Source organism: Balaenoptera borealis, assembly GCF_965194805.1.
Source record: "Balaenoptera borealis genome assembly, chromosome: 8".
NCBI lineage: Eukaryota > Metazoa > Chordata > Mammalia > Artiodactyla > Balaenopteridae > Balaenoptera > Balaenoptera borealis.
Window position 1 is genome coordinate 66,215,927 of NC_138865.1, and position 11,989 is coordinate 66,227,915.

At 40.9% G+C, this 11,989-nt stretch overlaps 1 protein-coding gene across 1 annotated transcript in view; it reads right to left on the reverse strand.

Moving 5' to 3' along the window:
- Positions 1-7,753: 7,753 nt before the first annotated feature.
- TPD52L3 (TPD52 like 3) overlaps positions 7,754-11,989 on the reverse strand; it is a 28,478-nt gene continuing 24,242 nt past the window's right edge. Inside the window, 2 exon segments of the mRNA XM_082404451.1 lie at positions 7,754-11,904; positions 11,908-11,989. Coding sequence (XP_082260577.1) covers positions 11,605-11,904; positions 11,908-11,989 — 382 coding nt within the window. The 3' untranslated portion in view covers positions 7,754-11,604.

An 11,989-nucleotide genomic window follows, 5' to 3' on the forward strand; every position in this document is an offset into this window, starting at 1 on the left:
TTCTTTCCTTCTACTAACTTTGGGTTTTCTTTGTTCTTCTTTCTCTAGTTGCTTTAGGTATAAGGTTAGGTTGTTTATTTGAGATTTTTCTTGTTTCCTGAGGTCAGATTGTATTGCTATATTGCTGCTTCCCTCTTAGAACTGCATTTGCTGCATTCCATAGGTTTTGGATCATCATGCTTTCATTTTCATTTGTCTCTAGGTATTTTTTGATTTTCTCTTTGATTTCTTCAGTGATCCATTGGTTTTTTAGTAGCATATTGTTTAGCCTCCACGTGTTGGTGTTTTTTACAGTTTTTTTTCTTGTAGTTGATTTCCAATCTCATAGCGTTGTGGTCGGAAAAGATGCTTGATATGATTTCAGTTTTCTTAAATATACTGAGCCTCATTTTGTGGCCCAGCATGTGATCAATCCTGGAAAATGTTCCATGTGTACTGAGAAGAATGTATATTCTGCTGCTTTTGGATGGAATGCTCTATAAATATCAATTAAGTACATCTGATCTAATGTGCCATTTAAGGCCTGTGTTTCCTTATTGATTTTCTGTCTGGATGATCTGTTCATTGATGAAAGTGGGAATGTTAAAGTCCCCCACTATTACTGTGTTACTGTTAATTTCTCCTTTTATGGCTGTTAGTATTTGCCTTATATATTGAGTTGCTCCTATGTTGGGTCCATGTATAGTTACAACTGTTGTATCTTCTTCTTGGGTTGATCCCTTCATTATTAGGTAGTGTACATTCTTGTCTCTTGTAACAGTCTTTATTTTAAAATCTATTTTGTCTCATATGAGTATTGCTACTCCAGCTTTCTTTTGATTTCTATTTGCATGGAATAACTTTTTCCATCCCCTCACTTTCAGTCTGTATGTATCCCTAGATCTGAAATGGCTCTCTTGTAGGCAGCATATAAACAGGTCTTGTTTTTGTATCCATTCAGCCAGTCTATATCTTTTGGTTGGAGCCTTTAATCCGTTTACATTTAAGGTAGTTATTGATATGTATATTCTTATTGCCATTTTGTTAATTGTTTTGGATTTGTTTTTGTAGGTGTTTTTTCTTCCCTTCCTCTTTTGTTCTCTTCTCTTGTGGTTTGATGACCATATTTAGTGTTATGTTCAGATTCCTTTTTCTTTTTTGTGTGTGTATCTATTATAGATTTTTGGTTTGTGGTTACCATGAGGTTTTGATATAGCAGTCTATATATAGATAAGATTGTTTTAAGTTGTTAGTCTTTTAATTTCAAATGCATTTCCAATATCTTGCATTTGTACTCTCCTCATAATTGCTGTTTTCTTTTTTCTTTTTTAAACATCTTTATTGGAGTATAATTGCTCCACAATGGTGTGTTAACTTCTGCTTTATAACAAAGTGAATCAGCTATACATATACACACATCCCCATATCTCCTTCCTCTTGCATCTCCCTCCCAACCTCCCCATCCCACCCCTCTAGGTGGTCACAAAGCACTGAGCTGATCTCCCTGTGCTATGCAGTTGCTTCCCACTAGCTATCTATTTTACATTTGGTAGTGTATATATGTCCATGCCACTCTCTCACTTCATCTCAGCTTACCCTTCCCCCTCCCCGTGTCCTCAAGTCCATTCTCTATGTCTGTGTCTTTATTCCTGTCCTGCCCCTAGGTTCTTCAGAACCATTTTTTTTTTGCCTTAGATTCCATATATATGTGTTAGCATATGGTATTTGTTTTTCTCTTTCTGACTTACTTCACTCTGTATGACAGACTCTAGGTCCATCCACCTCACTACAAATAACTCAATTTCATTTCTTTTATGGCTGGGTAATAGTCCATTGTATGCATGTGCCACATCTTCTTTATCCATTCATTTGTCGATGGACACTTAGGTTTCTTCCATGTCCTGGCTATTGTAAATAGAGCTATGATTGATGGTTTTGATATCATATTTGTGTGTGGATGATTTCCTACCTCTACTGTATGTTTGCCTTTACCAGTGAGCTTTCCATTCATCCTCTTCTTGTTGCTAGTTGTGGCCTTTTCAGCCTAGAGAAGTTCCTTTAGTATTTGTCACAAAGCTGGCCTTGTGATGCTGAATTCACTTAGCTTTTGCTTGTCTGTAATGCTTTTGATTTCTCCGTCAATTCTGAATGAGAACCTTGCTGGGTAGAGTATTCTTCGTTGTAGGTTCTTCCCTTTCACCACTTTAAATATATTGTGCCACCCGCTTCTGGCCTGCAGAGTTTCTGTTGAGAAATCAGCTGATAACCTTATGGGAGTTCCCTTGTACATTATTTGTTGCCTTTCTCTTGTTGCTTTTTATTTTTTCTTTGTCTTTAATTTTTGTCAATTTGATTACTATGTGTCTCAGTGTGTTCCTCCTTAGGTGTATCCTGCCTGGGACTCTCTGTGCCTCCTGGATTTGAGTGACTATTTCCTTTCTCATGTTAGGAAGTTTTCAGCTATTATCTCTTCAAATATTTTCTCAGGTCCTTTCTCTCTCTCTCTTCTCCTTCTGGGACCTCTATAATGTGAATGTTGGTGTGTTTAATGTTGTCCCAGAGGTCACTTAGACTGTCTTTCTTTTCTTTTTTTAAAATTTGAATCTCTTTTTTTAAAATTAATTAATTAATTTATATTTTATTTTTGGCTCTGTTTGGTCTTCGTTGCTGTGTGCAGGCTTTCTCTAGTTGCAGTGAGTGGGGGCTACTCTTTGTTGTAGTGTGCAGGCTTCTCATTGCGGTGGCTTCTCTTGTTCTGGAGCACGTGCTCTAGGTGCATGGGCTTCAGTAGTTGTGGCACATGAGCTCAGTAATTGTGGCTTGTGGGCTCTAGATTGCAGGCTCAGTAGTTGTGGTGCACGGGCTTAGTTGCTCCACGGCATGTGGGACCTTCCCGGACCAGGGCTCGAACCTGTGTCCCCTGCATTGGCAGGCAGATTCTTAACCACTGCACCACCAGGGAAGTCCCTATTTATTTTCTTTCATATTCTTTGTTCTGTTCCATGGCAGTGATTTCCACCATTCTGTCTTCTGGCTCACTTGTCTGTTCTTCTGCCTCACTAATTCTGCTATTGATTACTTTTAGCGAATTTTTCATTTCAGTTATTGTACTGTTCATCACTGTTTGTTCTTTAGTTCTTCTAGGTCTTTGTTAAACATTTCTTGTAACTTCTTAATTTGTGCCTCCATTCTTTTTCTGAGATCTTGGATCATCTTTACTATCATTACTCTGAATTCTTTTCCAGGTAGATTGCCTATCTCCACTTCACTTAGTTGTTTTCCTGGGCCTTTATCTTGTTCCTTAATCTGGGACATATTCCTCTGCCATCTTGTTTTGTCTAGCTTTCTATGATTGCAGTTTCCTTTCCATGGGTTGCAGGGTTGTAGTTCTTCTTGCTTCTGCTGTTTGCCCCTGTCTCGTTTTGGCTTCTTCTTTGTCTTTGGATGTAGGATACCTTTTTTGGTAGGTTCCAGCGTTTTTTTGTCAATGGTTGATCAGCAGTTAGTTGTGATTTTGGTGTTTTCTTAAGAGGAGGTGAGGTCACATCCTTCTACTCCACCATCTTGTCTCCGCCCCCAGGTATTTACAATACAAACCAAAACAGACTTGTTCTGACTACTCGATGTCTCCATGGCAACAACCACCACAGCCGCTTGGCCCAAAGAACTCAGCGAGGCGCTTGCTCCTCCTTTGTTCCCACAACCACCACCACCTCGGAACAGCGTGCCACACTCCCAGCTCACAGCACCCCAGCTGACCGGCGATACCTACCCAAGGCGCCTAGGTGCAGGTGGCCCTCAAATCCCACCATGCCTGCACTCCCTCCACCCCCTCAGTCCTCGGCATGTGTGACCCTCCTTCTTTTTTTCTTTCTTTTCATCCACTGATCCCAATTATTGATCCTCTTCCTTCTCCCTCTACTGCCACAAACAACCTCTTCCTTCAGAGAAGGATTTCTCTCTTCTCATTTTGGATCAGAACAAGGAGTCCCCTCTACTTGCCTGGTCCTGAAGCGAATACACAGAATACATAGAGTCAGATATTCTATGACATTAACAAAAAAATTTCCCCCTGACCTTCTTCTCAGTGTTGCGAGTAGGTTCTATAGGTTAAGGTCAAAACCCTAGTTAATGGTAAGTCTTTTTCTACATAAGGAACTGGTGCAAGGTTTATCCATATTTCAGTGGGAGTCATAGATTTAGGCTTTAATGATAAATGTTTCATCACGAGATGTGACTGATGGAAGTTTAGGGATGAAGAGCATGACTGTGGGGTTTGTGTAGCACAAAATAGGGTAAAATTACAGTGTGAGTAGCACCCCCTAGTGTTGAGAAGAAGCTGTAAGTAGAGGGGAGGTGGCTGGGAGAAGGGGAGTGTCGCAGGGTTTGTCTTTATTGCTTTGCTCTCAATCCACTCATGCAGGAGTAGGATCCAGAGATCCTGGGTTCAGCTGTTAAGAGACTTATGAATAAAGTGCTTAAAGTAATTCAAGAGACAGCATCCAGGGATGAAACCAAAACTAAGATGCCATCAAAAAAGACTGAGGAGAGAGGTGAAATCCAAGTGGCCAGCAATGAGAGATAGACAGTGGAGGAAGCTAGGCTGAAGCAAGGGACTCCTGGTGTACCCTGGAGAGACTCCTAGCTGCTACCTGGGGGAACACTATAAGCATTTCTTTTTCTAGGACTCTCAAGCTTTATAAGGGAAGGAAACTTTTGAAGGCACTGAGTAAACTTGCATATCATTCCTCAGATCACCACCAATTCTGCCTGAGCTAAGGACAAGAGTGGTAAAATAAGAGTGAGAAGCCTTTGAATGCAGATATCTGAGCAGGTGAAATAATCAGAAGTAAAAGCCAGAAACCTTAACAACCAGGTATAGGGTAGAGTTGGTCACTGGCTGCCTAGATGCCCTTAAGTTTTTAACGACTTCAGACATCTCCTTGGTTTGGACCTAGTTTGATTTTCTGACTCTGGCTACTCTGATTGTTTGTTGAAGTTGATATTTGCCATCATGCTGACCCCATTCTACGTACAGACCAGGTTTCACTTATTGTCCCAACCCTGACTCCTTTCTGTCCTGTAGAGTTTGGTGAGATATGAGGAGGACCAAGCCAGTCAGCTCCTGGACTTTCTTCCCTCCTTTCATTTATCTATTGAACACTTACTATGTGTCAGACACTGCATTAGATGCTGGGGATATACTAGTGAAAAAAACTGACAAAAATCTCTGCACTTATGGAATTTACATTTTAGTTGAAGAGGCAGACAGTAAACAAATTGCAAAAATGTAATCTGTGATATATGGTTCTAAACCCAGAAATGAGGAGATGGTGGTTAAAAGTGTACATAGGGTGGCCAAAAGGGGTGACTTTTGAGTAAAAATTTGAAGGAGATTATATTAGTCTGGTAGAGCTGTCATAAAAAAAATACTACAGACTGGGTGGCTTAAATAGCAGACATTTGTTTTCTCATAGTTCTGGAGGCTGGAAGTCCAACAGCAAGGTGCTGGTAGGGTTGATTTCTGGTGAGACTTCTCTTCCTAGTTTGCATGTGGCTCTGCACTTACTAGCTGTGGATTTTTTGGAAAGTTACTTTACTTCTTTGAGTCTTGGTTTCCTAATCTGTAAAACTGGAATAATAAAGAATCTACCTCAAAGAGCTATAGTAAGGATTAAATGAATTAAAGCCTGAAATGCGTTAGAATAGTTTCTGGTCCATAGTAAGTAGCAGATAAATGTTAGCTCTTATTATTATAAATGTTTGCCTTCCTGGAAATTATATACATTACCAACTAGCCAATCTTTGGTAACTCTAAATGTGTGAGTTGCCTATCTCCTCTCCTGTAAGGTTCAGATGGGCTTATCAGGCTTTCATAGACAGCAACATAGAGTCACAAATCAAAGGGCAAACTAAGTCCATTAGGAAAAGATAAGAGCCATTTGATGGGAACACTTGGTTTGAATAAAAAATTCACAGGGCCAGAGGTAGGTTCAAAGTTTGGGGTGTAGAGGACCAAAGGTTTGGAGTCAGACAGAGGCAGGGCAGAGTACAGAGGAAGAAGGAGAGTTCAGTGTGACAGCAGGCCAGAAAGAAATGAGATGGTGTTCAGGATGGCTGCTGCAACGCTTCACCCCACTCCCCTAAACTCCCCACCCAACCCCCTCAGGAGAGCTTCATGAAAGGCCCTGGCCAGGGTCTAGGATAATTTTGCAGTGGGAGGCTGATTCCCACTACCATTTTTCTAGCTCCATAAAATCTCCATGGCATTAAGTACCATGGGAGAGGGAGCCAAGGTGCCAACCAGCAGGTGTCTAATATTTCTATTTTTGGGACTGGGAGATAATATGTAAAAGTGGGTAAAGGTCTAGATGGACTAGGCTCAGCAAGGACCAATGGAAGGTGGGATGAATATGCAGAGATGGGAATAATTAGATATCAGCTTCCATAGGGTGGATAAAGATTTTGAATATGCTAAGGAAGACATATTTCACTTTTATGCAGGGATGAGTGGAGCAGATGTTTCATCTCCAGTACAGCCTCAATCCAATAGTCATTGGTGCCTTTGAAGGTATTTTATACACCTCCATTGGTAGTCTGTGGCTTTTCTAGCTACCAACCACTAGGGTGTTACTAATAATCAGGAATTTTGGGGTAAATAACAGTCTGGAAGCTATAAGAGTTATGGAATGGTATATGTTGGGTAATGAAGCAATGCTGTGAATTATTATATGAGATTTTGTGGTGATAAGGAACATTGACCAGCCAAATTGTCTGTAAGAAGTGTTTACAGGCTGGCATGGAGGCATAGTGCCTTTTGCTTGTGTTTGTGGAGATTGAGGGACCATTTTGTAGGGCAGCTTCCTGTTGCTTGTTTTTCTGTATAATAAAAAAATTGGCTGGTCTTTGTCCCTGATTCCTTGTAAGAAGACTCTAAATCCTTGGAATTCCCTGAGTGATAGGAGTGTCTTTGTTATTCATGGTAGGTCCCTGGATAGTTTCAGGATGGGGGCTGGCAGTGCTGGAAAGACCCAACCATGTGATTAAGGTTTGGGGATTTGAGTCACATTATATTAACCTGACCTCCCAACCTCTGGAGAGAGAAGGCAGCTGGAGACTGAGTTCAATCATGTGGCCAATAATTCAATCAATCATACCCATGTAATGAAACCCCAATAAAAACTCTGGACACCTGAAGCTGGACACCTGAGCTTGCTAGTTTGGTAATCATACATTGATGTGCTGGCAGGATGATGCATCCTGAGGACATGGAAGTTTCAGGTTTCCTCTGAGATCTCATTCTTTGTGCTTCTTCATTTGGTCAATCCTGATTTGTATCCTTTATAATAAAACTGTAATCATAAGTACAGGGCTTTCCTGAGTTCTGTGAGTCATTCCAGTGAATTATGGTGTCTGAAGGAGTAGTAAGAACCCTGAAGGTTTGTAGCCAGTTGGTTGGAAGTGTGGGTGGCCTCGGTTACAATACAAGTTTCTAAGTCAATATTAGGATATTTGAAGCGATACCATGAAGTTAAAACATGAAAAATCTATATCTATATGACTGTAGAGACCAGTTTCAACCCAACTGAGACTTTTAATCTCTTAGTTATAATGTTCTAGAAAGAAAGTTTGGCTTAGCCAAGTTTATGAATTATTCCTCTAACTTAGGTAACATTTTTTTCTCCAATTAACTGCAAGTTTTAATGCCATGGGTCTGAGGCAAGGTAGCCAGGATTGGGGTAGAGGTGACCAAAACCTTCAACTTCCAGAAGAACCCACTTCTCTTCTTGAGGTGGTCATTTATTTGGGTGATAGTATAGATAAACAGGGAAGGAACTTTTAAATTACCTGGTGAACTCTCAGGAATTGCCAGACATTTCTGACTGTTTTAGGGACCTGCTTAGTAATTTCTGAGAGATGACCAAGTGCCATGATAATGTCTCATAGTAGCTGGCCAAGGTGCATCATCTTGAAGGCATTCTGCCATTTTTCACTTGCCTTATGTGAATGAGGCTCTAGGCACTGGAAGTCATGGCATCATCAAGCCTCCTATCAATAGATCTGGTCAGAAGGAGTGGGACATGGTCTCAGATGGTAACTGTGGCCCCAGTAATTTTGACAGAGGGGCAATCATCAATTTTTCTTACATTGGAATTCATGGACAAGAACTGAAATTCCATGGCCCAGATGCGACTGACCTCATTTCTTAGCAGAATCAACAAATGGCACCATTGTGCCCTTGATGGGTAGGGCCATCAAGCACATTGCCTAGCACTATCAGAAGACCTACACAGTTCTGGATCACTGCTCAGCTCTCTGCAGTCCATGCAGTTCATGAGAGTAGGTATGTGATATATTTTCTCTCAAATCTGAAGGTTAGAATAAAGTAGTTTCCAGAAGTGCAGGTGAATTTCTCTGGGAGTGATGCTTGCAGTATGCTGGGGTATGTATGATGCTAATGAACAAGGGCTTGGTACTCTACTCCCATCCTTGCCAGCTGCGTGGAGAGTGTCATCTGTGGGAGTTGGAACTTTCAACCTTGTCTCTACCTTCCACTCCAGCCCCTTCACTCATATGAGCAATGGAAGACCAAGAAAACTGAGAGCCTCAGGGAATTTTGTTCCAACATCACTCTCAACCAGTGGTTCTCAGGGGTTGAGCCAGATGGGGCATCTTTGAGGGTTCACATATTCTGAGAACTATTGGAAATTGCATCCTGAAGTGGCCTAGTTAAAGTAAAATAGACTGAGGCTAGGCTACAAAATCCAAATAGGGCTAGATGAGCAGAAGTGATCAAATTATAAAGGTGAACAGGCTAGGGAATGAGGGTCAGCAATGCATGCGAAGGGTAGAAGCAAGTGGAAGAAAGAAAATCTGGAGGAAACCTTTGACCCAAAGTCCACATGCTCATGAAGGCATTTTATTTGGTATCCATGGCTGTTGATGCAGGTATGCTGGAATCCAATAGAAGAGCCAAAGCAAAATGAATGTGCAGCTCCAGCATTGTCAGTATCAAGTCTTTTCAATTCTACATCTTTATCAACTTGCAAATCTGTCCTTCCCTCTCTCCTATGCAGTTGCTTTCTAAGTTTTGGAGATTCTATCTCTTAAATACTTCTCAATCTACTTCTATGGTGACTAGAGTGATACATCTAAAACATGTATTTGAGTTAAGTACCTTCAAATCCTCCTCATTTCCTACAGGATTAAATACTAATGTCAGATAGCATATACAGAAGACTATTTGTGATCTTGCCCCTGCTTATTTCTCCATCCTCGTCTCTCACCACTTCCCCTCTCTCTCTAGCCACAATGACTTATTGGTATTTCCTGGAACATGCCATTCTATTACATTCTTTCATGACTTAGTTCCTCTGTATATTGTCTGGAATGTTCTACTCTTGTATGTCTGGCAAATTCCTACTAGTCCTCTAAGACTTTATGCCTCTCTGAATTCTTTTCTGACTACCAAGGCAGAGTTGAACACCAGTTCTTTACATATGTCTTCTATTTTAGCACCTACTGCAATGAGTTGTAATGATTTGAAAATCTGTTTCTAGAGAGCATGGGCCATGTCTAATTGATTTCTGTGGTTTCAGAGCCTGGCACAGTGCCTGACACATAGTAGGATCTCAAATTATCTCTGAATGGGGAAGTGAAATGCTTTAAAAGCAGGAGAAACTTGTCAACAAGTTCATGTTGATAATCTCTTGGATTCAAGATTTGATGTCTGAAGTGTGTGATATTGATTCCTTCATTAATTCAACAAGTATTTATTGAACATCTACTGTAAGCCAGGCATGGGAATACAATGATAAACAAAAATAGTTGTGTTCTTCACTGCTCTCAGGGGGTTGAGGATTTATTGGGGGAAACTGTTACAGCATTTGTTTGAATTACTACATAAAATAGAACATGTTCTGGGTTTGTCTCATCATGTCAGCTGGAGATTTTCTCTAACACAAGGCTTTCTGCAATATGGGGTCAAAGCCTTTGCCTGTTGGGCTACTTTGGCTTCATGAATGCTGCAAGTTTCTCTCTAGTTCTTCAGCACATAAAACTACAACAAATTAAAACACAACATGTAAAATAGTTGAACATCTTATTTTAATCCAGGCAAAACGTTGTCCTCAGAAATATGTGGACTTTACATCAATGACTTTATAGTTTACCAAGTGCTTTTGCATTTATAGTGGTATTTGGTTTTGCTTGTAGGAAAACCAAAGGAACATAGGGGGAGCGTTCAAAAATCAACAAAACAGGATCACTTTCTTAGGCTGTAGGGACTACCTTTAGACAGTGAGACATTATCAATATATATACCCAAGAAAATAAAGATTCTAGTCCCCCTGCTAAAAGCCAATGTAAGACACAAACTTTTAACCTGCATTGTTACTGGAGGAATGAAAGAAGCTGCCAGGTCCAGGCATGTTGAAAATAGAAAAAAACAAAAAACAAAAAATCCAAAACATAGCTCCTGTGAAAATCAGATATGAGAAAGTTCGAACAAACCCAAACCAGGTTCCTGTTCCTACAGGCTCCTACTATCTTGATATCCCCTGAGGGTTGGGTTTTGTTTCCTTCTCCGTTGGGGTTAGCTATAAAGAAGGACAAACTTGGAGTCAAGGTGACCAGTGATGTACAATCAGTTAGGTCCGTTAAAAGGCATACTGGCCAGAATTGCAGGGGATAGACATTCTGTTTTAAATGTCGTTTGAGACAGGGGTTTATCTTTCTTGAATTTGGCTATGCTGTTTTCCCTTCAGTCCCTCAGCTGAAGGTGATAACTAACAAGGAATCGCCGCAGAACGGAGAAGCAATTTTCTTTCTTTTAGGTAGCATGCTGCTGTGGCAGAGACACATGGCCACAAGGATTCAATTATAAAACTCTCATTTTGATATATAAAAAGATTACAAACAAAGCACGGGGCAAAATAAAGTTGCAATTTCAGCTTGAGTCCAAAGTAGTTGACAATCTCCTAAACTGAAGCTAAAGTTATTTTGCTTAATTAGGAGTTAAAAAAAATCACTTCATAAAAGTCATAGTATTATGTACCAATTAGTCTATTAATATTTTTCCCCCTTTCTGAGGGTCTCAGAGAAAAACAACATTTTTCTTGATCATCTTTTTAAGATAAAAACCGTAGGCCAGGTAGAGCTTTCAAGCTTCTTTCTAGGATTTAGGGAAGGAAGGAAGGAAATGGGGAGAGGATAAAATTGCAGATTATTTCATACCTTTTACCAGTTCTAAACAGAAACCTACTTTGGCCTTTTGATGCACTGGTTTTTCCAAAAAAGGAGTTTTGGCTTTGGCCTAAAATCCCTCTGGGACCATTGTCCTGTCCATTTAAATGCAACCCCAGGAAGGCTAGTATAGTGATACATTTCACATATAAACTTTAGTGTAAAATAACTGGGTACAAAACGTTGGATTCTTTATCTCAACAGCAGCAAATATCTATGTACAAATGGGAGCTACTTTTCTCAAAACCGGACTCTGTCCATTTCCTGAATTAACTTTACCATTGTGGTTTGGTTGTTGTTTTTGGTGGGCAGAGGTGCAATTGGGATGAGGGAAGGGAGTTCTTGCACTGGTCAGGTGGCCAGGCAAGTTTACCAAGGAGCTCATTCTGGCTCCAGAAAGGGGAGTAGGTCATCCCTACTTCCCGAAACTGGATCACTCCCACTCCCTGAAACCGGGAGCGGATCATCCCTACTCCCGGAAACAGGGAGCAGATCATCCCCACTCCCCGCTGAAGAAGGAAGGCAGTCACTGCCTAGCTCTCTGCCACCTGCGACTCTGGACTTGATTGTCCCCAGAAGACCTTCAAAGGATCTGAATGTGGCCGATTTCTTCATGTCTCCAAGCTTCCTGCAGATGGCAGAGCCCATGGTGGACAGGGCAGCTGACCTCTTTTGTTTCATTTAGGCTTTGGAGACCTGAGCATCGTGCCAGCTCTTGGACAGATTCTGCCTCAGCCCCACCAAGGCCGTCAGGTCCAACTTCCTC